Source organism: Homarus americanus, unplaced genomic scaffold (genome assembly GCF_018991925.1).
Source record: "Homarus americanus isolate GMGI-L3 unplaced genomic scaffold, GMGI_Hamer_2.0 scaffold54443, whole genome shotgun sequence".
In the NCBI taxonomy this organism is placed as follows: domain Eukaryota; kingdom Metazoa; phylum Arthropoda; class Malacostraca; order Decapoda; family Nephropidae; genus Homarus; species Homarus americanus.
Window position 1 is genome coordinate 1,748,875 of NW_024750852.1, and position 27,609 is coordinate 1,776,483.

Consider the following 27,609-nt stretch of genomic DNA (forward strand, 5'->3'; position numbering starts at 1 on the left):
ATGCTCTGACTCAGCTATCAAAAGCAAAATTAAATTGATTACAAAGGGTTGGATGGCAACAGGTCCCAACATACAGCGTCTGCTACTAAATCCGTGGATTATATTCAAAGTTCCCTCTAAACAAAGGCGGGGAAACAGAGAAAACAGGGGACGTTTCCACTGGGGGACTCAGAAGGTTTTGTGGACGTTTGAGCGTAATATGAATCCTTAAGGTTTTCAGGTTAGCCGTTATCACGATCATGACACCACCGCCTCCAATGGAAAATTGAAGCCCACCTGCACCCTGACCTCTATGGTTTTCGCCCCGGAAAGAGTACTGCTCACTGCATCGCTCACTACATGGCAAACACCTCCGCCAAAACCTCCCTCTTCGTCGACTTCAAGGGTGCTTTTGATAAAGCCAACAGTGAAGTGATCCTTGAGGGCCTCACTCACATGGATGTGAAGGGCAAACTCCTCACGTGGATTGCTGACTGTATAGATATGTAAATACCAAGATATGTGAACACGCCTGACGCCAAGACTCTGTTACCATTCATTGTACCATTTATTCACATGTCTGTATTACTACATATTATTATAGCATGTTTGATATCTATGCTTATGTCTAATGCCTATGTTCACTTACTATGTCCCGATATACTATGTCTGTACCGCGCTAGTCGAGTAATTAGAAGACCTCATTTATTGTCCTAGTAATGTCTAGCAACTCTCCTTGCCTAGCTAGCTAATTTCCCTCAGATCGGCTTCGGCCTGCCTACGACGAGGAGTTCCTTGTGCTGACTCCTGTTCCTGTACCGGTTGGTTATCCTGCCAAGTCTTGTACACTTATTGAATATATCTACTGCTCGTGCTATTGGAGTTTGAAGAACCTTGTCTAGGATTTCATCACACCACACTGACTACCTCTCCCATCGACAGGCCCGTGTCCGTTTTCAGGGCCACTACTCTAAGATCAGGGACCTTGATCTTGGCACGCCTCAGGGAGGTGTACTCAGCCCTACACTCTTCAATGTTCTCATGAACTCCATCTGCCGCCTCAACGTCATCTTTGCTGAGCGCGCCCTAGACGGTCACATCATAAGCTACGCTGATGATATTCTCCTCCAAATTACTACAGTGCAACATGAACAACCTATACTCTCCACGTTCGCCCGGACCTGTCAAACACTCGGGCTAGTCATCTCACACACTAAAACCAAGTTCATCTCACGCTTCCGGCGTCAGACACCACTGATTCTGCAAGGACAAGACATCGATCAAGTACGCACCTACAGGTACCTTGGTCTACCTGTGCGAGCCACTACCAGAGCCACGACCTCCGCTGTCGCCGCCCACGTCATCTTCCAGTGCCGCCAACGAACGAGGCCCCTCCAGTCCCTCACTCACGGCCTCAAAGGAGCCTCTGTCAGGGTCCTACGTCTCATGTACATTGCCATCGTCAGAGCTGTCATAGATTATGCCTCTCCTGTCCTTGTAGTTGCCTCCCAGCGCGAGAAACAAAGCATAGAGAAAATCCAAAACAGAGCGATGAGACTCATCCTCGGCTGCCCTATGACCACCAGAATAGAAGTCATGCAGCGCGAACTAATCCTGCTTCCCGTCTGCGATCGAATTACTGCTCTCAATGCCATCCTTGGTGTTAAACTTCTTCGCAGTGAGCAACCGACTCCCCTGTCGCGCTCACTGAACTCACATCTTAACACCCTCCTGCGCCGGCCTGTCCCCATTACTTTCCCCCCTCCCTCTCAACTCTGGCCCGTCCACACTGCTGCTGACATCCTGCGTTATCACCTCTACACCCCCTCGACCTCTCTCCCTCCCGAGTACACTCATCCGCCTCTACCGCCGTGGACCTCCCCGTGTGTTGATGTTGTCGTCCACACCTTCCCTGGTCGTAAATCCACCCAACTGAGGTATATGCTCAAACTTAACTGCCTTGAGCAGATTAATGATGTCGCTTCCTCTCTAAAGACCTCCCACCCTCCTATCCTCGTCTACTGTGATGGGTCTGTTACCACGCTGGGCAGCGCTGGGGCAGCTGCATGGATTCCTGAGCGCCAGGCCTGCATGAAAATAAGGGTCCACGACTGGGCCTCCTCCACTGATGCTGAAAGCATAGCCATCCTCGCGGGCATTCATGAGGGGGCGACCTATGCTCGCACTGAACGCCGGAACCTCCTTATAATCGGTGACAGCACTTCTGCGCTAGCGAGGCTCAAATTTCCCTCCCCCTCCTCCCCTGCCGCCCAACACACCCTAGCCGCCGTTGCCGGGCTAGAACAAACTGATGACATCCGTGTCAAGTTTCTTTGGATCCCGTCACATATAGGAATAACTGCCTGTGACACTGTTGATCGGCTTGCCAAAGAAGCTACACAAGAAGAAGATATTGAAGCCACTCTCGCCCTCTCCCTGAATCATCTCAAATCTCGCATACACGCCACACAACGAGAGGCATTCAAAGAAAATTGGATACACCTGAAACAACGGGGTAGCATCACACTATGCCACTATGACGCTGTAACCGGTGACGACAACCGCCACTACAAAGAATATCAATCCCTGACTCGATCTCAACAGCTTATATACATGAGACTGCGCCTAGGGTACAGGTACCTATGGGAGTACATTGGCAACCCTGAGCCTCACCGCACTGTTTGTAAACTTTGTGGCCAACCCGACTCTCACACCCTCTCTCACTACATCCTCACTTGCCCTATGACCTCCTCCTATAGGTCCCCAGCCGTTACCAACACCTCTTCCCTCCCAGACCAGATATCCCTCCTCCTAGTCACAGGCCTGGCATTTGACATTATTAGGGACCTGCCACTCTTTGCCATAAACAGATAAAATGTACCGGGAACTTTCCCCCCACACACTCATCATTCTCTCACTTTATGTAACTTGACAAAACCTATGACCCTTCAGGCTTTTACGCCCTTAATGTACGAGTCATAAAGGCAAGTATGAACTTTTCATACTTCCCTGTTGGGCGCTGTAAACGCTTCTGCGCTTCACCTTGCACAGGATGTAAGGGGGTGCCCAATAAACTAGCCCCCTCGGGGGCAAATCTGAAATCTTAACTTGCTCCAATGTTGGTCAAGTCTGGTCTTGAAAGAGTTTGTGGGGTACGTGATGTTTGGTTCACACTCAGGACGGGATGGAGAAAGGAAACTCACAATGTGCTCTCTGTATACATATTGTATTGGATGTACAGTGCAGCTTGGTGCTGGGAAGTGGCAGCGTGGTTACAAGCGTGATGTAGAGAGCTAGTTGGTGAGGTTGCTCAGAGGAGGACCAGCTTGTGGGTCGCCATGCTCGCCGGCGGGAACGAGGACCGCCAGGGAGCGGCGGAGGAGGTGGTGTTGCTTGGTGCGGCTGTAGCTAGAAGAAGAGAGAGGTCACCACGAGGTCAGGTCTTATATAGCGGAGGTAGGCGTGGCTTAATAGTTGACCTCCGCTATGTTAGGCGGCGCTGGTTGACCTAGACCGCGAGGCATGCACTGTGGAATTCGCGGGGTCGGCTATCCAGCGACAAACAGCGTTTGTAGGGGAGAAATCCACTACAAGCTCACACTCGTTGCCATCACAACACTCCAGGATATTCCAGAGTTCACATTTCCCACTCCGAGAAAGCTTACCTTCTTCAACCTTGAGTTGTGCTCCTTGTGAGGACGTTACTCGGACTGGTTGAGGTTGCCAAGTGATTTGGCAAATCTGTGTCCACGAATCGCCAATTTCACCCCTAATGAGTAACGTAAACAGTTCAACTGGAAGTGTACGAGAACAGAACGGACCGGAAAAACCTTCACAAGTACAAATTGACAAAATTGTACTTAGTATACAAACAAGTGAAACAAGGATAATGTCACTAAAGATATACCGAGAATAACCAGCAGAGGTTAAAACAAGAAAACATACAGTGTAGTGATAGAAACACTATACAAGCAGCAGATTCAGTCAGTGGATATAAAAATACTGTGATGCAAACTTTTTTGCAATCATTCTGCCCTCTTTTACTTTAAAAGAAGTGTTTTATGTATTCATTCAGATAACAGATTGATAGATGGTGATTGATTTACTCAGAAATAGAACTTTAGATTCGTCTCCCAACGATCGAGTTGGTCAATTTTCTTTTGTTCATTCTTTTGTTTGACGGTTGTATTTTACTATCCTGAATCTATAATAAAATATTACTGTATATTTTAATGTTGCATGTATCATTTTCACAAACCTTGAAAAAATGTATTGATATGGAAAGATATAGGGTGCAATCTGGGTTTTTTCATGAGTGGTAACACGAACAGGTCGGTGAGCAGCAGACGGCGGTCACAGCACAGGCGCGGCCAGTCATCCACAGTCCTGTATAAGTGTGGGTCTTGTTGACTGTTCCTGTCACTTGTTGGCTGAAAAATAAGTAATAGCACAAGATGGATCGACATTTAAGGAATATCCTCGCCACTGCAATTCTTTGCAGCATCATGCACAATGGAAAGTAATATCCAGCTATATTAGAAACTCTAGAAGTGTTTGTTTTTGTATTAGAAATGCTTACTTGTCCTTGATAATGTGTGTTATTAACTTTTTATTGCATTCAGTTTGTGTAGTCTTGTGTTTGACGTTTTATATTGTGGGTGCAGTGGTTAACCGAAGTTATATTATTGCTATTTACTGCAAAAATGCAGTGTGGGTGTTAAGGTGTGGCGGCTCAAGGCCAACACACAAAAGGTTGTGGGTTATTTCCTGAAGGGGTTGAGTCACGGATCACGGGAAGGTTCTTCTGCGATGAAAACTAATAGATCTGAATGAACAGAGTAAAAATTGGAAGAGTATTAATTAGCGTCGGCATTCATGTTTTGAGCAACTGCATTCATAGACAGTAAGGTCATACAAATTCACTTTGTTTCAACAGTTATATAGACAGTAAACTACAGGTATCCAAACAACGGTAACCAGTGACACACCAAGAAAGCTGTTAAAAGCCAAACACAGATGAGACAAAAACAGTTTAAAAATGGTAATCAATCCCTGGGCTGACCGTGATGTGTGTTTTGACCAGAAGATGGCTTTCAGACCACCTGGAGTCCTCCCATGAAGTTTCAGAGGATGTATCTGATTAAGAGCGGGATACGGAGGTCATGTAGACTTGCGTCTTGAACATACATAAGGTTATCATGTTCATTTATTTTCATCGGGTTAAGTCCCTGAAAACCATTGGTTAAGTGAATTGGTCAATTTATAGTACAGGACATAATTCAATATTGGGTATTTTTTGTTGCGGTAATTATATAGGACTAACCCGCGGGCGAAATTTATTGAAAACAATTTTTAAAAACGCCGATTTTTCATTGTTCTATTATAGTGGACACTGTTGTAGTTTGTGGAAATAGGTTTAAAAACGGATATTTTTAAAATAAACGCTACCTAACATTTGTAGTTATATATATATATATATATATATATATATATACTTTAGAACATGAATCCCTAGGGGTTGACCAATATGTTTTTCCAGTGTATTTTGGTGTGTTTTAAACGAATCTGACCTTTATTTTTGGCAGAAATTGCTATTCCCCCCTCCCCCTCCAAACAATAATGGGGGAGAGCCTGGGAAATCAGGGTATTTGGGTGGGGGAGAAAGAGTCCTCTGGCCTAACAAAACCTAACCTAACTCCTAGCCAGGGGTGGACCCCCGGTAAGCTTAGCTTAAGCTACCCTAAATGTTTCAGTAGTTAAAAACTTTGAGGTGCGCCATGTCCGAAAGTACAATACCTTAGTTAGTAGTGGAAGGACCAGGGATACGTAAGAATTGGATAGAATAATCGTCTTTCTCGTAAAACTCTGCAATAAACTTAAAATAATTGTAGGAGCACAAACGACAACCAACCTCCACCACGGCCATTGTGAAACTGGTCAATTAAATTAAAATCATACCCAGGCTGCTTCCTTTGAGAAAAATCAAATGTGATTGGTTGAAAAAAAATTTTGTGATAAAATCGATACCTCAATGGTCACGACTGGATGACATGATTCAACATTACACCTTCGTGATAACATCTCACAGACGAAGACTGAAAACTACTTAAAATCAATTAAATTCGATTGTGACCCTATTATCCATTACCGTCATGTACACACAGCAACTCCCCGACTTACGACCTACTTGACTGACGAACACCCGGACATGTACCAAAAATTTGTCAAATTATGTATTTGAGTCCCAACGTCAGTGATTGCGCTGTGTATTGACAACATTTTCGTTTGTAATTCACTTTAAAATGGCTGGCAAGCTTAAAAGTGAGAGGTTTGTGGTGCTGAGAAGAAAAAGAGACACCCATTTTAGATTTTCTATGTATTATTTAAGCATTTTCGACTTACGACCTGGATTTGGGTCCCTAACCCCGTCGTAAGTCGGGGAGGAGCTCTATATATACAGTGGTAGCGGAAAGTTTGGGTGCAAGACGAATGTAAACAATTGTGACATTTAAATAGACATTTAAAGGGCTCATGACGTACCTTATTTGCCAAGCAATTTTCCTCTAAGCTTGATGACCTTCTCCAAACGTTGTGGGATGCATCTTGCCAGTTTTTCTACGTGTTGGGGAATGATATTATCCCAAATATCCTGTATTTCTATTTTTAGCTTCGCTACTGTCGAAGCGTCACGATCCTGAAGCTCTTTTTTAATGATATGCCACACGTGCTCTATGGGATTTAGGTCTGGTGAATTCCCAGGCCACTTTTTGAAGTAATCTACACCACAGTCCTCTAACCACTGGATAATAGATCGAGCTGTGTGAGCAGGAGCTCCATCTTGCATAAACCAGCTAGCGTTACACTTTTCAAAGCTTTCAGGCAGGTTATCACACAATAACTCGAAATAACTGTGCTGATTTACACTCATTTTTTTCAAAAAATACTAAATTGCCAACTCCACCAAATGCAAAGCATCCCCACACCATAACACTTGGAGCATGCTTTACAACTTTAGCTGTGTAGCGGGGGTCATTTGGGTCCGATCCTTTGGGACGCCTGACACGCTTGGACCTGCAGCCAGACGACACCACAAACGTTGACTCATCACTCCACAAGACTTGTTCCCAGTCTTCTAGGGTCCAATCCTTATATTTCTTACTAAAAGCAATGCAATCCCGTACATTTTTTGCACTTAAGAGGGGAAGAACTTTAGCACAACAACTGCCATATTGTAAATCTTTGAGTAAATGATCAGTAATACATCTTACAGACACGTCCTGGAGCAGTGCAGGGTTATTTTCCTTCAGTTTTCGAGCTGTGAGTATTGGATTTTTATCCAACTGCCTCTTTATAACCTTGGAAGTATGATTTTGTGTTTTCCTTGGCCTACCAGAGCGAGGCTTGGGGGTAGGAATATCCTCACCTCCGCCGTCTCTAAATTTCTTGATCCACTTTTGAACTTGGCGCACTCCTATTCCCACACGAGTGGCTATATCTTTACACTTATAACCCTCCTTATAGAGGGTTATAATAGCAACAATTGTGTCTCTTCCCAGCTCTGTACCACTTCCCATTACAGAGATATTGAGGCACAAACACAGAACAAAACGCAAAAAAACGACTAGTCCGTGTGAGAGAAGTTTACACACTGCACCCACGTGCTCACTGAAGCGACTAATCAGAGTTGCCATGTGGTGCGTATTGTCTCGCCTAAATAGTGGTACAAACCCTAGCATTGAAATATAGCGAAAGGTTTGGGCGGAAATTGGTATTTATCGTATGTTTTGATAATAGCGGAAAGTTTGGGCGCCTGTAATTTTGCGCCCAAACTTTCCGCTACCACTGTATGTGTATATATATATATATATATATATATATATATATATATATATATATATATATATATATATATATATATATATATATATATATATATATATATATATATATATATATATATATATATACACACACACACACACAGCTCCTCCCCGACTTACAACGGGGTAAGGGACCCAAATCCAGGTCATAAGTCGAAAATGCTTAAATAATACATAAAAAATCTAAAATGGGTGTCTCTTTTTCTACTCAGCATCACGAGGACCAGTGGCGTGTCGTGAGAAAAATGCTAGGGTAAGCAAATGACGCTTTCTTACTTGTAAAGTCACGAGATCTAAAAGAATTCTTTAGTAGATCACATACAGACTGTATGTGATCTACTGAAGAATTCTTTTAGATCTCGTGACTTTACAAGTAAGAAAGCGTCATTTGCTTACCCTAGCATTTTCTCACGACACGCCACTGACGAGGACTCTCACTTTTAAGCTTGCCAGCCATTTTAAAGTGAATTACAAACAAAAATTTTGTCTGTGTACTGACGTTGGGACTCGAAAATACGTAATTTGACAATTTTGGTACGACTGAGGCAGGTAGTACGTGTGGGTGGTCGTAAGTTGGGGAGGAGCTGTATACTGTACTGTTTGCATGTGTGTAAGTGTGCTATTAGTTTACTTTCGGAATTTTCCATAAAATTCCAGCTTTGGGAAAGATATTCCGAGGGGCACATTTTCCGGAAAATTCTGAAAAAAAAATCCCAATATCCCCTATACCCGGAAAATTCCCTGGATTGGGGATTTTTTCCGGGTTTGAGAGATGAAAATCAGGCACATTTTCTGGAAATTCTAAGAAAAGTTTTCCATTACCCAGGAAATTCCAGGGATGAGGGTTATTTTTCCGGGTTCGAGAGATGATGTAATGGGCAATTTCCGGGAACTGTTTTTCCGTTACCCGGGAAATTCCGGGATGAAGGGTTTTTTCCGACTTTGAAAGAGTCGTCTCGTTTCGTGAAAATCTCTCATTCCTGGAAGTGTTCTGCACCGATTGTTCCGGGTAACGGGGATATTACTGTACACTGGTCCCTCGGTTAATGAACACAATTCGTTCCAGAAGGTCGTTCGTTAACCAAAAATGTCTTTAACCGAATCCATTGTTTCAATGGGATTTTGGGTAATTGGTTCCAGCTCACCGAAAAGTACATACAAAGTAAAAAAAAATTGCAGTAAAGTTCACTTACTTTGAGGTGTGTTTGTAGAAGGCTCCTGGTTGATGATGATGGGAATTAGAAATGGGGGTGGAGAAGAAGGGAGAAGAGAAGGAAGTGGGGATGGAGGAGAATTTATCACCTTTCAGGAGACTCATGCTTGATGCGTCATTTCACCAATAAAATTTTAAGTTCACTATGTGTAATTCAAGATTATTTTCTTTAAATCAACACTGCACTGCACTATATGTTATCAATATGATAACTAAAGTTCAGAATGACCAATAATTTCAATGAAAAATGCAAAAATATTCAAGACACCAACAAAATAGGTGCTCTCCACCGTTTCAAAGTCTCAACTGATGCCTTGTGAGCGAATCACGCATCTGATGGGTGCACAACTAACTAGTTCCCTGTACTGCATATATTATCAATATGTTAAATAAATGTTAAAATGACTAATAATTTTAATATAAAACAGGCAAAACTATTAGAAAACACAACTTTATTGATATTTACTCCATTGGAAAAGAATGTAAACATGGAACATATTACTGAATTGGCAGTGTTATCGCCGCTGGCTTTATCGTTGATGTCAACAACCATGTGCCTCCCCCACCCCACACGCGGCCTGTTACCACACCAGATGTAGCGACTGGAGGGGCAGTGTTTACCACCGGGAGTGTCATCACCACTGGCGTGAGCGCTGAGAGGGTGTCATGGATCTCATGACACAGATCGCCCTCTCGAGTGAGCCCCCCCCCCCCACCACGCGACCTTTACCTCGACAGATGTGGGGGGGGGGTGTTTACCGCCGGGAGTGTTTTCACCGCTGGCGTCAGCACTAGTGTCAGTGCTGACGTTTTGCTGCCTTACCCAAACAAAGATTAGGGGGTGGGCAGTGTTTACGGCGGCGTGGCCACCTGGACTCTTTACCACCGGGACTCTCATCGCTACTGGCGTCAACACTAGTGTCAGTGCTGACGTTTTTGCTGCCTTACCCGAACAAAGATTAAGGGGTGAGCGGTGTTTACGGAGAAGAGATCATGACTCTGCTAATGTATGGTTTAAAAGGCGGCGTGGCCACCTGGACTCTAGGACACTGCCCCCTCAAGTGATGCTGTGAGGATCAACACTCTGCTAGCAGTGAACAACAACTCCCAATCCTGGCTGAGTTTTGTACTGGAACAATTTACACAGAACTATCTTCCCTTGGAGCACCATACTGGTTCGCATTGACCCGCACTTGTAAGTACAGCCAAATTGATGACATACCCCTCAGTACTGAAATATTGTGGACTAATTATGCCCACTCGTTCCTGCCTTATCTGGAGCAATAAGACAATGCGGAATGAAGTGTAGCTAAGATTAATAGAGTTATGAACTTTGTATCATGTCATTATGCTCAATAATCAATTATAATTAAGATAAATTGTGTGAGACTAACTAATTATGTATCAGATAGATCACCATGTAATATTAATGAACGCCTTGTTGTCTGCAGGTTTTGACCACATCAATAAATATTGAATGCGTCAAAAGACTGGTTTCAATCATTCCCTTCGACTTGCCCGTCACCTGAACGTCCTTAACTAAGGCGTTTACAGGCAGACTGGGCCATCAGCTGCCCAACTGATGCTCACAACAAAACGTGATTTTCGTAAGGATTTCATTAATCAAATTTTTGTTCGTTAACCGAATTGAAGAATCTTATGGAAGGTAATTCGTTAACCGAGGGACCACTGTATAAGGTATTGGCCAGTAGGGTTAAGGCCGATATAAGAAAAGCAAAGAAGAATAGTAATGAACTGAAGGTAGCATGGGAGGCAAAGTTAAACCCCCAAGGGATTCTTTCAAATATATCAAACGAAAACTCGAGACAAGATTGGACTAATACCGGCGAGCTTACTGATAACGACGGAGAAATGAGTAATAATCTGAACAGGTATTTTTCAACAGTTTTCATCGCCGAAAATTTAAACATGATGACAGGTATCCAGACACCGACTATATAACAAGATAGTGAAGAAAAGAGATTAAGCGAGATAGTAGTGACTTGTAACGATGTTAGTAAGCAAATAGACAAACTTAAGCCTTGTAAGTCACCATGTCCCGATGAGATATTTGCCAGAGTATTAACCCTTAAACCCTGGGTTAGGGTGCTGCTGGCAGTAACCCCCCTTCCCCGCCTGGGGATGAATCGAGAAACAAAAATCCAAAAAAATTAAAAAATATAAATAAATGAAAAAGTAATACAAAAGAATAAATGGCGGGAAAATAGGCGAACGTTCTGGAACGTCACCCGGTTCCTAAGGGTTAAAGGAATGTAAGGAAGAGCTTAGTATGCCCTTAGCAAATTTTTTAACATGTCATTAAAAATGGGTGTAGTGCCAAAATCCTGGAGGATAGCGAATGTGATACCGGGTACCTATTTTCAAGAAGGGAGATAGATCACTATCCTCTCACTACTGTCCAATCATTTTAACATCAATTGTAGGCAAATTGCTTGAACCAATACAGTAATTTTAAACCCTATTCGAAATCACCTGGAGAAGCACACACATTATGAATGTGAATCATGGTTCATTGATCAAGTTCTACTAACATAAACTCATAAAATTCGTCCGTCATACCAATTGAACCCTCGGTATTCTCTCATTCACACTCTTTGTATTTCAGTTAACCAAAAGAGACATAAAACATATCTCAAACTCATTCCTGAACCTCTAGTCCGCTCTTGTTTGAAGTGTGCAAGGTGGGCCGAGTTGGTTATTTAAGATGGGCCGAGTTGGAGGTACACCCTTAGTGTATCCTTCCATGCCGAGTAGATTCCTCTGATGGACTCCCTTTGACTGACTGTTTAGGTAATGCATGGTTCCATTCTAGCACTGCCATCAAAGCCATAGGTCCTTAGGCTGTATTCAGAGTTGACATACCCAACAGTGTGCTCAGTCATTAGGAACCCCAAGCTCACGGTGGCAGGCGCTGTTCAAGAATGTGCTTCAGGCACTACGATGGGTAAGATCTCAATTCACTGGGTAGGGCTACCAACATGTGAAAATGGGCAGGATGGCTGCTAGTTGGTATGCCATTAGTCAGCTAGCACATGTAAACAAACTGCACTTGATTTAATATGTTTCAGAATGTTGATATTATTACCTTCTTTTTTTACTTCATTTCTGTTACCGGACATAGACCATGGCCTCATAGCCTATGGTACTTTGGCAAATTAAAAAAAAAAATCACTGAGCAATGTTAAGTGCCAAACTTGAGAATACAGTGCAATATAACGGCTAATAATCCATTCATGCTAAAATCAGACATTTGGGATACAGTACAGTAGTAAAGAAATGATTTTGTCAATTTGCCAAAATAGTTAAGGCACTGTCTAGTGTATCAGCAGGTGACTTAAGGATTTGTATTTGTCAATTACATTTTTGTTTCACCTTAGTTTTTTTTTTTTTTTTTTTTATATTATCCAATTATGCAAATAATGGTATTTCAAGTTCCTTTTATTTACAGCCTGTATGTCTGATCTTTTTTGCAGAAATAATTGCAGATTTCAGAACAATTATGTTCTTAGTATTTTTTAATCTTTGGATTACATTTTTTACTCAATTGACCGAGTTTTATAAGTGCTTTGCAAACAGCACCACTTACAGTATTTACCCAGTATGTATGTTTATGCATTCATATGTGACCAAATGCTTATAATGTATAGTACTTTCATATGTGTATAGAACAAGTAATTTTATTGTACTCTAATTTGTTTATGGCAGGAAGACCATTTAGTAGTCTTTTTCTATGACCCTTCGTTTATAATGCTATTTGGTCAGAAATATACAAATATGATTTGAAATTTATTTTAACTTTATCATGAATGATCTGCCTTACAGGCTTAGCAGTGACCTGCAGCAGAGAGAATGTTTGGGGACAAACAACGTATATGACTTGTCCCCAGCCAGGTGACTCGCCTGAGCAAAAGTACTGTTGTGGACCAAAGGAAGGGCGCTCCTGTTGTGACTCTATTTTTGGTGATTTTGACGATGACGATATCCAAAGAATCGTTAGCAAGTAAGATTACTTCATTTAATTTTTATAAACTGTGTAAACTACAAACCCAAGAATTCAGATAAAAATTACAAAGAACTTTAATGAATTGCATGAATAGTAATTATAGGTTGCAAATGTCCTTAAAAGTGTTTTATCATTATTTTATTGGCTTTTTAGTTTCTGGTATTAAACCCCTGATTTCCACCTACCTAAACTTAAGCACATCACTCAGACAACCCACCACACACCTGCCAGTTCAGCCATGAATCTCAACTTGACCATGTCACCCCAGAAAAGCCCATGCATATACTCAGTTGATAGTGATGATGTCTTGGATAGTGATGATGTCTATCAGGTTTCAGCTAAATTCATACAGAAATACTGTACTATGTGAGTTGTTGCAGTGACAAGTTTCAGGTCAACACACACAATTGCGCTTATGACCTGACAATATGTCTTAAGTTTTCCACCAGTGGGAGTGGCATTGGCTACATATACAGTATACAGTGGTCCCTCAGTTAACGAACACATTCGTTCCAGAAGGTCGTTTGTTAACCGAATCCATTGTTTCAATGGGATATTAAGTAATTGGTGCATATATTATCAATATTTAATGTTAAATTGACTACTGATTTTAATATAAAACATTCAAAAATATTAAAAAGATGAAATTTATTGAAACGGGTGTATTTACTCCATTGGAAACGAATTTAAACTTAGAACAGATTACTGAATTGGCAGACTGGGCCATCAGCTGATGCTCACAACAAAACGTGATTTTCGTAAGGATTTTGTTGATCAATTTTTTTTTCGTTAACCGAATTGAAGATTCTTATGGAAGGTATTTCATTAACCAAAATTTTGTTAACCGAGGCGTTCGTTAACCGAGGGACCACTGTACCTGCTTGGATTGGTTTGTGATCACTGGCTACATCAGAGTGAGTTGTGTATGATAGATTAAAACCAATACTCTTGTCTAGAACCCCGCAATAGATGCGTTGGCTCATTATTATGATTTGAACATCTTCATATGCTCTTAGTAATGAGATAAGTCTCCTGTCATTGGTGTTGGGGTCCCCTAATTTCTTGTGTCTAGTGTTCAGGTCACCAATTAGGACAGTGGGTTCAGTATATACGAAGTCTGGGAGATCTGTGCAGTGAAGTTGATCTGAGGGAGCATAGGTGTTCAGCACATTGAGTATGGAGTTGCCCAGGTAGATAGTGATCCTATGATATTGGAATTTGGTAGTCTTTTTTGGTACAAGAGGTACATGTGGTACCAATTTCTTAACAGACATTAGACATGTGTGAGTAAAACTACGATCATAATACTGTACAGTACACATAATTGGGCAGACTGAGTGGGAGCTTACCATTAGATATGAAACACTTCTGCAGGCATACAATATTGATATCCTCAGTTATAACTTTGTGGTGTTCATAACCCATGGAGTGTCTTTATAGATTGGTGATGTGTTATCAAGAACTGGGAATCTCGGTCAACACTCCTAGTGCTTGAACATGCTACCAAGCACTGATTAGATAAACCTTCACAAAAGTCTCTCACTGTCCTAGATTCATTCATAATCTGCTCAGTGATGTCTTAAGCAAGGTTGTTGTCCTTGTTGCATATTTGGTTGGTACTAAGAGCACATTTACTAACAGACGTTTCTAATGTGATTTTTGCTGAGTAACCATTCCCTAATCCATTCAGGATTATATAAATAATAAGAAAGTAATATTTTCCCCATTTAACAGGTCATCAGTTTCAGAAAATAGTGTCTCAGCGTCAAGTCTGAAAACAAAGTCCAAATTTCGAGGATTTTTGAAGTCGTAAGTTAATAAGTAGCATACAAAATTACAGTACAGTATACCCAATCTTGACAAGTTTTCCATTTGTTCACCCTCTTAGATATTATTATTGAACCTGAATGTACTTTTAGTTCATTTATTTACAGTACTTGTACAGTATAGTTTTTTTTGTTGTTGCTTGTGTGCATGACAATAAAAAAAAAATTTTCATCTACAAATTGTTGAAGTTGTATCTTACACAAAATGTTTTTCATAAAAAAAAATATAATTAGTAGTGTTTTGCTTAGACTTGTTATAGGGGTTAAAAAGCATTGTAGAACTTACGGTATTCATTTATTGAGAGTTAATGTTCAGTGGTGGAGGAAGAGAATCAAAGGTTGCATAACTATTCTTTAGAAAAAGGGGGAATATCAAATAAATCGATGTTACACAGATGGGGTAAATATTGATACCCAAAATTGCACATGAACTGCTTTACCATGGGATTTGGGTGTCATTGCAAGAATTACCAAATGGACAGAGAAAACCAGTTCTTATTGTGCCTTTGAAAGGTTTTACAGAAGGTAAAATGTTGTTAACTAAAAAGAGAAAACTTAGATTTTTTCCATTCAGAACACAAATGGTACATATGTAGTTCTGCAAAAATTAGTATTGGTGTATAAAACAGAATTATTCACTGTGCTTGACTTCCACCTGCACAAGATTCAGGTGTTTAACAATATATACAGTAGATTTCAAATATGAAAGTTGTAACTCTTTAACTACTGAAGCTATATGCTCTTCAAAATTCAGTTTAAAAGAGCCAAAATTATTTCCGCTTTCACTCCTCTTATTTCCTCAGATGAGAGTAATGTCATTTTTGCCATCATTCAGCTTTAAATTTACTCCTACCTATCCAAATCTTAATACATATCAGACATCAAGGATTTCATTACCTCCTCAGTATTTTCAAAATTTATTATTTTCATGGCGGTTTATCATTGGCATAGAATTGGTTGGCAACACCATGAGCAAGTGCTTAATAGTACTAAATCGTTTCAATTGAATGGTGCTTCCTATAGGCTGACTGGAGTAGAGGAATCATTCCATTTCTCTCGAACAGAGGAAGTAACTGATCCAGCATAGCATGCTCTATGATCTTTGATAAGAGTGAGATTGGAGACTGGACGACTATAACATTTTCAGTATCAAGACCAGGTTTCTTAAAAAGTGGATGCAACAAATCTTATTTCTCAGATCACACAAAATAACCCTCTGCAAAGCAATAATTTATGATTATACAAATAAAGTCTGCTCATGGTTATAAGCAAGTGGTACCTTAGAAACATGTACTGTGTAGGATCAATACAACAAAGTCTTCCTCTAATCCTTGATATAGTGCAGAATGTTGTTCACCCCTCGGTTGAAATTCAACAAAAAACTCATCATTTACAAAAACACCATCAAGGTGTAATGACAAAGGCAACTGAGAGCCCTACTAAGATGTGGGTAAGCAAAAGGGAGTCTACTAAGGCATGACATGCTTTATGAATGTTAAAATCAGTGGTGGGCACAGCTAAACAAAAAGTTAGCTTCGCTAACCACTAATCTGCTAACTAAAAAGTTAACTTTGCTAACGCTAAACAGCTAAAAAAAATTAGCGGAAGCTAACGCTAACCGCTAACTTTTATTATAAGAATTTATTTATTTATTTTTTTCTTCTAAAACCCTTAAAATCAGACCTAGAGAGCTGAAATTTTCGTATGTTGTCTTGTAGCTTAGACATAGAGCTTTCCAAAAAGGTATAGCATGTCAAGATCAGATGATGATCAATGTGTACACAAATAATTAAATGAACAAATGAAATTAAACATTAGTTTACATTCAAGTTTCAACACACACTTTATAATCTTTATTTACTGTACGAAAAGACAAAGTATTAAACGAATCCAAAAACTATATTACTGTACAAGTGATCGCGGGCACCTTCGTGCCCAGTGAAAGTTTGAATGCTCGTGCTTGGCTAGCGTACAGCGAATGAGGGTGCGCCAAGTCCGTAGACTTGAATCGTTTTCCATTGTAAATAAAATGGTTAATTAATGCCTTCCTAAAGAAACCATCGACATGGGACCAGGTTTGTTCCACTCTACTAATTTTTTGCGATTTTTCCACCAAGTTTGATGAAAAACGGTTGTGCCGTTTCGGCTGCCCAGAACAGACAGACACACACACACACATGTGCGCGCGCCTATTCCTATAGTATATTAGATAGCAAATAGCATCATGTCAAGATCAGATGATAATCAACTTATCAAGGTGTACACTGTATACAATTTCACAAATAATTAATTTGTACAGTCGACCCTCGTTAGTTTGGACCCCTTTATTCCGGATTTCAGATAAATCAGACGAAATCTGAACTGTCCGTATCAAATTTCTGGTTCTGGGATTGTCCCAGTTGCAATTTCAAATTCTGTGTCACTTCTAAGGAATAACGAAGTCTCTGGTGAACTCTAAGATTAAGAGAAAACGGACGACTCAGGTGTCCTGAAGTGAGAGAAAACGGACTCCTATGACGGGGCACTCAAATAAACATACACATAGCTATATAATGCATTATTATGCAATGTTAACCCCTAAATCAGTTAATCCGGACAATCGGCTAGAACGGACACCCTTCCCCCCCTATTAGTCCGTTTTAACGAGGGTCGACTGTATTCTCATACAACCTATCGGCATTATTCATGTAAATTTGCAATACCAACCACATACACATTATAGAAGTGCACTTTTATATAACTTATTGTTGGTCTTAGTACAAGATGTTGGCATTCTTCTTATCCCTTGACTTAAGGACAAAGTAGTCATCCAGGTGGGGCCACGGGCTCTGAGACTCCTGGCCCTCAACCTGAGCAGCCTCCGCCTCAGCGGCCTCACTCACAGCCACTGCAGGCACCTCAACACTGTCAACAGGCCCACCTGGCCCAGCTTCGTCAGGCGGAACAAAAACATCTTCACCTTCCATAACAATAAGTGATAACTTGCGCTGCAGTTGCTGACACTGTAAGACTGCTTAGACTGTCTGTAATGTGACAACGTCGTAAGTGAACTGAACTCAGAACTGCGGAATTACACAATGCTGCTCAGCTGCTGCAGTGCGCCGTCGACAAATCATGCTTTGTCACGTTTAAACGTACTAACACGCAGTCAGCCAAGCGTGCCTGACTGGCTGTTGGAGACACTCGTCGCTGCGTCACACTCTTACAACAGACAGGAACACACGTGTATAAATTTTGTTACCGGACTTAAATTTAGCGGAAGCTAATTGGTCTGCTAATGGTTTCCAAAGTTAGCGAAAATTCTAATCCGCTAACGAGAAAGTTAGCTTCGCTAATTAGCGGTTAGCGGAACCATGCCCACCACTGGTTAAAATTGGCACGCAGTTTAAAAAATTGCTGTTCTGACATGAGGGACGCTGCAGACATATAAGTGGCCTCGAATGAGGGACATCTCAGTTTTAGGGTTAATGCTAAGTTTGATGAAAGCTGTCTCAGTAGAGCAGGAAAAAGTCGAATGTTGAAGGCTGAATAACAAATGTCACTTGATGGAAGATCTTCAAATAAAGTACCCTTGTTTTGCTCTGCCAGGAGGTAAAACTGGCAGCAATAGAAATTAATAATCTGTACAAAACTCTATGCTTTAAAAGAGTAAACAGGATTAACATATGCAATTGATGCCTAGGTGTTCAGGCAAAATGCCATAAATGCCTATTTTTGCTTGTTAAAATTTCTAAAGTACAATTGCTGATTTTCGTGTATTTGATATCATTCTGCGTTAAGAGAAACTCCTACATTTTTTTTTTAACTACTCCAGGGTATTTAGCTATCTTTTAAAAAAATTAAAAGATCATGCTCTTTTCCATGAAGTACAGTACTTAATGTTAAAATTGAAGTTTTTTTAATAGTGCTCTGTGTTGAGAGAGAGAGAGAGTACCCTGTATATCCCAGCACAGCAGTCAGTCCTCTGCAGCCCGGACCGTACTGTTTGAGTCAATCCGTTCTCTTTCAAACACTGCTGGACACATTACACTTCTAATGCTAAAGTGAGTACTGGGTACTTGTACTGATTGAAAATTTAAAAATTTAGTTAAAAGTGGGTATAGAAACACATTCCCCTCCCCCCCACCTGTAAATTAAGGGTTTTCACTCATAAAGCACAGCACAAAAAATTACTAGTGACTGCAAATTTCTACCTATCATATCCTCGAATATCAGGGTCTACCTGCACTCCTCATGGAAATTTACTTTTTGTACTGTTACAATAAATTTTGTATAGTTCCTTACATCATTTACAAAAATACTCTGTACAGTATTCATTGTTTATGGATTTTATAGTTGTTAATTGTATACAATTTTAGTTTCTGCAGTTTCTAATATTTAACAAGAGAAATAGTAGTTTTGGCTTTATCATATAAGATTACATTTACAGTACCGTATATACTCGTGTGTAGTTTGAGTTTTTAAGACCAAATTTTTAGGCAAAAAATTGGGGGTCATCCTATACATGCGTAATAGTTTTGTTAGGTTGAACCCGTGCATGATGGGAAGGGCGAGGAGCAACTTTTAGCTTCAGACATGAAAAAATTTACCATTTACTGCCAGTAAACAATGGAAACATAAAATATGTACCAATTAGTAATGAAAAGTTGTGCAGTTCCTTCAGCAAATGAAGCTCACCAACTTACAATAGGCTAAATTACCTTACAACGTGCTTTCAGTAGTCTGTGCTGAAGTTCTTAGCACAGGCTAACTTATCATATCATATACGGTATCACAGTTCTCATTGATCTACAAAAACTACCGATAATAAAAACCTTTTTGATATTTCACACTTAATATAATACCCGGTAATCTACTTCAACCTCCTATTGTTTACAACGACGCATGACGCACCACCAGCTGTTGCGTGTATCAGCTAGACGGTACACGTGATTTTCGAATCGTTTTCAGTTAAAAAACTGTAACATCACATGTATATGTTACCTTAACTGTGCCTGAATGAATATATTCTCGGAAATAAATAGTAGTTTTGCTGAAACGTGATGTATTTTAATGTAAAATAGGATAAAATACATGACGAAAACAAAAGATTTTACCTAACCTTCCGATGTTCAAGAGAAGTTACTCGTTTTTTTAATAGTTTTTGGTTAAAATACTGTTATATTACAATGGTATTCTATTCATACTGTGCTTGATATAATGCATTCACGGAAATGAAATATTTTTGCTGAAATGACATACGTATTACAGTGGAAAGTGAGATAAAATCGTGACGAAAACAATGACTTTCGCATTCTTTCGTTCAAAAGATGTTACCGTAATCGCTTTTCGAATGGTTTTCAGTTAAAAAACCGTTGTATTACAATAATATTCTATCCTAATTGACTTGAATAAATATTACGATACCATATTTCTGAATATTTTCATTAAAATCCATCCAAATCATTTTCCTTGTCATCGTCTGCAGCACCAAATAGCTTCTCCCAGTCCTCTCCTTGAACAGGGCTAGAGGGTACGTGTTTTTCGAATCGTTTTCAGTTAAAAAACTATTACATCACACGTATATCTTACCTAAACTGCGCCTGAATGAATACAGTATATAATCTCGAAAATAAATAGTAGCTTTGCTGAAACGTGATGTATTTCAATGTAAAATAGGATAACATACATGACGAAAACAAAAGACTTTACCTAAGCTTCCGATGTTCTTGAGATGTTACTCGTTTTTTTAATAGTTTTCGGTTAAAATTCTGTTATATTACAATGATATTCTATTCGTACTGTGCTTGATATAATACATTCAAGGAAATGTAATATTTTTGCTGAAATTACGTACGTATTACAGTGGAAAGTGGGATAAAATCGTGACGAAAACAATTACTTTCGCTTTCTTTCGTTCAAAAGATGTTACCGTAATCGCTTTTCAAATGGTTTAGTTAAAAACTGTTGTATTACAATAATATTCCCTCCTAATTGACTTGAATAAATACTTGAATGGAAATATACAATATTTTTGTTGAAACTACTCGCGTTTCAGTGTAAAGTGTCGTAATAATAAATGGTAAACACTTTGCTTTCGGCACTCGTGTTTCAGGTACGGCGAGCCTCAGTTTATAGGACGTAGAGCGTTTTTACTGAAGGTTTTGTTGTTCCAATACCCTCAAAAACGTGGGTCGAACTATAAACGAGGAATATCATAAATTAACGATTTCTTGGTCAAAAAATCGGGATCGACCTATAAACGAGGGGGGGTTATAGACGAGTATATACGGTAGTTAATTTTACTTTGTTTTCCTTTAGCCTTCAAGAGAAGACTTCAAGGTAGTGCAGCTTTCCAATGGGCATGTAATCTTTGATTACCTCTGGGAGTTGCAAACTTGCTAAAAGGGGACTTGGAAGTCCTCCATGTAATGCCAGTTCCCACTTTGTAAAAGTGAGTTGGCAATGGGATGGGTATCCAGTCATAAAATGTGGTTCAAATGTGCTTGATAGCAACTGGAGCACCAGAGTTCTGTGGTTCCCCTGGTCTTTGCTGCATTTTTGGGTCGGAGTGTTGCATGTACAAAGGGTACTGGGTGAGAGTTTTATGGGCTGGTGATTCCGTATGTTGCACAGAAGGCTGCTCCATCATCAAACACAGTATACCACAGTTACCATGTTATGCATGGAAGGGTGTCATTAAACCTCATCGTGGTGGGTTACCCCGAGGCAACTGGACTGCTTTTGCATCATCATCGAGTTCTCCTAGCGCTAAAGTAATGTATTGTACTTGGCTTTGCAGTGGAGGGATATCTTGCTCTGGTTGATACCTACAGTACTTATTTTCAACCATATCACCTCAATATGACAATAGAGTAAATCTTGCCATATATTGTATGTAATTGGATCCAAAGATATTTCTTTTGCATATGACATCCATTTATCATTGATCATGTTTTACATTGCTGCCGAATAAAATTTTAAATTATATCAGTAGTGACAAATGCGTATGGGAGACGAGACTGTACAGTATTGCATTACATTATTTGACTACAGTAAGTGCATGGGTTGATGTCCAAATGTTTTGTATATGAGCATATGTGATTTGTTAAAATTTTAGCTTGATATGTGGTTTTGTGTTTCTATGTGTTTTGTGCCAGTACTGTATTAACACTTAAAAGTTAGTGACTAATTAATTAGAACTGCACTGCACCACTAGTCATTCATTGATTACATGTTATCCTTATGGCTTACTAGGTAGATTTCACATATATTTATGACACTGATATCACCAGAGCACCATTGGCTCTGGCTCAGGTACAGCCTAGCCCTGTGGTACCCAAGACTATTGAAGATCAAGAAGGTATTCGCTCAACTGTGGATCGCATCAAGGTGAAGCTCAGTAAGACTGCTACTTCTGTAAAGAACAGGGTGACAGTAGGCATTGAAAGAGTCATAGACAAAGTCAAAAAGGAAGTCAAGGGAAATCTCAGAAATAAGGCAGCTAGGATGTAAGTGTGGTACATTCATCATTGTTTTTAGGGCTGAACGATTAAGTGCTTTGAAATAAAACATGTTATGACAAGAGTGCCTGTCTGCCTAAGTACAGTACTGTAAAGTGTTAACTCAAATAGCACAGTTAACCCATTCCACTCGGGTGATGGACTGTTACAACCAGAGTGTCTTCCCTACAGTAATTGCTTGAATTACGGACATATGAGAGGATTGGATTTAAATAAAATGTATTCATATTTCATATGATCAAAAACTGGTTTGTATGCATTCTGTAAAAAAAAAATAATTTGGTAATAACTGAAAATCTGTTACATACAGCACAGTCTCAGCAACACAGGTACCTCAACCTTCATTTGAATGGAAAGGGTTAATGTGAAGCATGTCTCATGTTGGCAAAAAATTACTGCTAATTTAGCTGCCTGATTTCTGGATAAATGTGCAGTACAGTGGGGTATGCTATAACGAATCTAATTGGTTTTAGAACCTTGTTCGTTATAGCATTCGTTCGTTATAGGATTAATCCGTTCCAGGCCCCCAAATACAACCACTTAGCACTGAAAAATATCATATAAAATTGTAAAAATTGTAAAAAAGTGCATAAATATGCATCTAAACCCCTGAAATAAAGAATATCATTAATACTTGTAATAAAAAAACAATAAATTAGTAAAAAAAAAATTAAATAATGTTCGTTGTAGGAGTTTTGTTCGTTATAGCATTCTCAATTTTATAGGTAAAACCGTTCTTTATAGGAATATTCGTAGTAGGATCCGTTCGTTATAGCATACCCCACTGTACTCTTTTAGTGGTCTTGTGTAGTTGACTCGCCATGAAAACAAAAACTTTATTTAGGATAATTTCTGGAAAATGCCAATTGATTTTATATAGCATGAATATTTCAATGTGTGCATTATTTGATGATTCTGAAGTACAATACAGTAGTTTCATGAAAATAAGTGAAATAATTATGGTACAGTGAGTGTCATGATGAAATGGTGCAGAGAATCTGGAAAATAATTATGTGGAAGAACAAAGTGTCACTGTCTGAGGAAGATGGGTAACTTCTGTTTTATATTAATTTGAATAAAGGGATGTGTGGGAGACCCAGGTGATACTTCCAATCAGGGGTGAAGGAAACACACTGGTGTCAAGTTCGTAAGTTCTATTTCTGGGACAAACACACAAAAGGAGTTAAGACAGGGGAAACAACGTCCTGTCTTGGAATCTCTCCCGGTATCTCTCTCTGCGCATACAGCGCGCATGTGCCTAAAACATGAACTAACATTCAGTGACAAAAGGGAGTATGATTATAACATATAATACAGAGACCTGAAACAATAATGGTAAATAGTACAGTTACATATTACAGCAATATTCGTCTCATATATCTACACCTCCCTCCCCCTCACGCTCGTAGTGCAATCTCGAGCGGACTCTTTTTCCATGAGCCTTTGAGAGTGACGTGGGAAAACTGGGGGTCACTGAATGAGGACTTACTTTTCTCGTCCAAGCAAGGGTTCACAGGGATGTGGGGGAGGGGTTCACCACTCGAGGACGGTACTGAACGAAGGAAGCGGCGATTCCGCCACCATACCCGACCACTAGGGAGACAAACCTCGTAGTCCCTGGTCTTGCCGCAGCCCATGACAACCCCGACCTTGTCCCAGCGGTGAGACGTCGGGTCTTGAATCCGAACTGTTTGCCCGATACTCAACCTGGGAAGGGGTCGGGTGTGCTGATCGTACTGTGCCTTTACGTGGTCAGCACGGGCGGCTGCACGACGATCGCAATCCTCGGTCTTGGCCTGCCACTCCCTCGAGAAGGACTCAGGATGGGCAGGGACACATGACCGTAGTGGGTGGCCGTATAACATCTGTGCTGGGGAGCGACCTGTGAAGTTGGGGGTATTCCGCAATTCTAATAAACCCCGGTCAAACTTCTCACAGTCAATGTTGCCTGAGGGTGCCGTCTTGAGGATAAGATGCTTGACGGACTTTACGGCAGCCTCGGCATGTCCATTGGACTGGGGATAATGTGGCGAGGACACCACATGATAAACTCCCCATCGCTCCATGCAGTCCCGGAAGTCGTTGCTGGTGAACTGGGGCCCGCCGTCAGTCCTCAGGCGGAGAGGGACACCAACTTCCCGGAAGTAGCGACAGAACATACGTACTGTATGAGAGGCAGTAGTGTTGCCTCCGCAGGGAACGACAACAGGCCAACCTGAGAGCCGGTCGGCGATGACGAGAAAGGACTTTCCCGCCACAACGAAGAAATCCGCAGAGACGGACTCAAAGGGCCTCGTAGGGTTGTCGTTGTTGACATGTTTTATTTCCAGAATTGGCTTAGGGAAGTCTGGAGATATTATGGCCAACTCTTGACAGTGGCCATAAGACAGTAGTGGCATCTGAACACCTTTGTGGACCTGAATCCTGGCAGAACATGACTGCTTACCTAGGGTGAGGGTAGCCTGAAATGTACCCAGAGCAGGTGCCATTGTAGAACCGTCTGCGGTGAGCGTTGTAGAAGTTGACGGTGGCTGCAAACTGCTCCTAGGGATCCCCAGAATGTCGAGGTGTCTTGTGCCGATGACTGTGACGTCCGCACCTGTGTCAGGAAGCATCTGGATACGGGAAGTAATGTCGCCGTATGACAGGTGAACACAGATGGGCTGAGGTGTCTTGCTGACAGGAGAAGAAGAGGATCCCACGCGACAACAGCGCTTGTTCTTCGCCGCCTGAGACTTGCAAGTAGTATCATTCTTCTTCCGTGACTGACAGCATTTGTCATAGTGTCCAATGCGGCTACAGGAGCGGCACTGAACGTTGTTGGCAGGGCACTTCAGTGTCCTAGCCCAATGACCACGACGTCCACAGTTATTGCAGGTGCTGTCAGCGGCAGGGCATTCAGAACCATGCCGACGAGCACAATACTGGCAGGAATGACCTGGCGTCGAAGTCTGAAGTGATGCTGAAGATTGATGAGAAGCTGAAGTCGGATGTGAAGCTGAAGTCGGATGTGAAGCTGAAGTCGGATGTGAAGCTGAAGTCGGATGTGAAGCTGAAGTCCGGTCACGTCCTTTGTTCTTCTTATATGCGGAGATGGCACACAGCTGGTTAGATGGAGCACGAATGGCAGAAGTCGCACTTCTGGTGGCTTCGTAAGAGCGGCAGGTGGTGACAACATCCTGTAGAGAAGAGGCAGTGTCGAGGGAGATAAGCTTCTGAATAAGCTCTTCGTCCCGCACGCCCATGAGGATAATCATCTTCAGCTGTGTTTCCTCACAAGTCAACGAGTTCCCAGGACAAACGTCAACCTCCTCAGCGATGCGTCTGAGTCGTACGTAAAAATCGGCAAACGACTCACCCTCCAGCTGCTTACAACTGAGAAGTTCTCTCCTACGGAGAGCTTCGTTGCGAGACCCTTGATATGCGTCTGTAAAGCATCCAAGACGTCCTTCACAGTCTTGTCTGTGTTGTGGGGAATTTGCAGGGTGTGCTCCAGGATACGTTGCTCTCTAGGGTGAGACACATCCTCATCTGGATCAGCTGTTTCTCCCTAGGCAACCTCGATAAATCGACCATCATCGAATAATCGTCCCACCTCCGACGCCATTCACGGAATACCTGGAACGAGGCATCAGCTTGGAGTGGCGGTGGACTCTGAGCGAGTGCTTTCTGTGGGGGGGGCAAAGAAGTTGAAGAGGACCCTGCAGGTGCACCTGTGGACGAAGAGGCAGGTGTAGTAGCTGCTTGAAGGGTAACAGGTGCCAACAACTCGATAATGGCACTGAATCTGGCATTTTCTTGTTGACGCCTGTGATCCTCTTCACGTCTTCGTTCATCGTCTTCCTGTCGCCTCCTGATGTCGTCTTGTCGTCGGTTTTCTTCCAAAAACTGAATTAAATGAAGGAAGTCGACACCTGTGGCAGATTGCGGACGTGTGTAGTGGGGGCTAAGGGTGGGTGGGGCCGCTTGATCCACTTGGAGTCCACTAATTGCACTGACATCCGTCTGAAGTTGGGCTTGTTGGGTGTCTGAAGAAAACCCAATAAATTCCTGATCTTCCATATAGCCTGGTTTATTTCTCTCACAATTACTGTAATTAATAAGTGAGCAGAAAAGCAATCGTCTTTAAATGGAAGATATCTGCGAGCGTCTGTGAGTGTGTGTGTGCGTTCATTCGTGCGTGTACCCGAGGCAGGCTGGCCAGAGAGCGGGTGGCTGGCGGTTACAGCAACTCCTCTCGCCAGTGCCATGGGAGACGTGAGCGGGGAAGGATGTCAAAACTTGAGCTCTCCCATAGGTCTTAAATAGGCTTCCCTCTTTTGTAAAAAGTGCAGGAACACGGGGAAACACTTTAAAGACACTAAAGGGCACATACAACACTGAAAAAGCACTGCACAACACTGCACTGTAAATCCAGGAATATCTTGTGGAGGTAAGCCCGAGATCCACTCGGCAGGAGGAGTTGACAAGATAGCGGCTCCGAGAGAGATTCTGTGTCCACTCCAATTCTGAATAATGTGATGTCCCAGCTAAACACTGCGCCATGTGGGAGACCCAGGTGATACTTCCAATCAGGGGTGAAGGAAACACACTGGTGTCAAGTTCGTAAGTTCTATTTCTGGGACAAACACACAAAAGGAGTTAAGACAGAGGAAACAACGTCCTGTCTTGGAATCTCTCTCTGCGCATGCGCGTACAGCGCGCATGTGCCTAAAACATGAACTAACATTCAGTGACAAAAGGGAGTATGATTATAACATATAATACAGAGACCTGAAACAATAATGGTAAATAGTACAGTTACATATTACAGCAATATTCGTCTCATATATCTACAGGATGTGGCTGTATTTTCAGCAGTACTGTATTGGTTGTGGAATTTAGAGTATTGCAAGGAGGAGAGGTATGCAAGCCTTTGTTATAGAAAAAAGAAGTAAAGTATATAAAGTATGGTATGTGCCGGCATGTACAGTGCATGTGATAGGGATAATGAAGAAGCATTGAAGGGAATGTAAATAACATCACAAATCAAGTGATGATGGACTGCTTTACAGAGCATCTTTGGTTAGCTTACTCCTTTATGACTGGAGATTTCGGGGTACAGTGAGTTCTGCTATAACGCGTGTTTTGATAACGCGAATTTGCTCTAACACGATTTATGAATTAGGAACGATAATTGTATAAC

General features: G+C 41.3%; 1 protein-coding gene across 8 annotated transcripts in view; it reads left to right on the plus strand.

Moving 5' to 3' along the window:
* Nucleotides 1–4,289: 4,289 nt before the first annotated feature.
* The window catches only part of LOC121854280 (B3 domain-containing transcription factor ABI3-like), a 52,227-nt gene continuing 28,907 nt past the window's right edge, over nucleotides 4,290–27,609 (plus strand). For 3 of the 8 annotated variants that reach the window (XR_006086524.1, XM_042348838.1, XM_042348841.1), the window contains exons 1-3: nucleotides 4,290–4,494; nucleotides 12,916–13,093; nucleotides 22,197–22,412. Coding sequence is in view for 7 of the 8 variants with exons in the window: in XM_042348838.1 (XP_042204772.1) it covers nucleotides 4,434–4,494; nucleotides 12,916–13,093; nucleotides 22,197–22,412 (455 nt within the window). In the remaining variant the exon portion in view is untranslated. Of the gene's footprint in view, nucleotides 4,495–4,754; nucleotides 4,883–12,915; nucleotides 13,094–14,830; nucleotides 14,906–22,196; nucleotides 22,413–27,609 lie in introns of those variants that run through there. The other 5 variants (XM_042348837.1, XM_042348845.1, XM_042348843.1 and 2 more) reach the window with 4 other exon arrangements.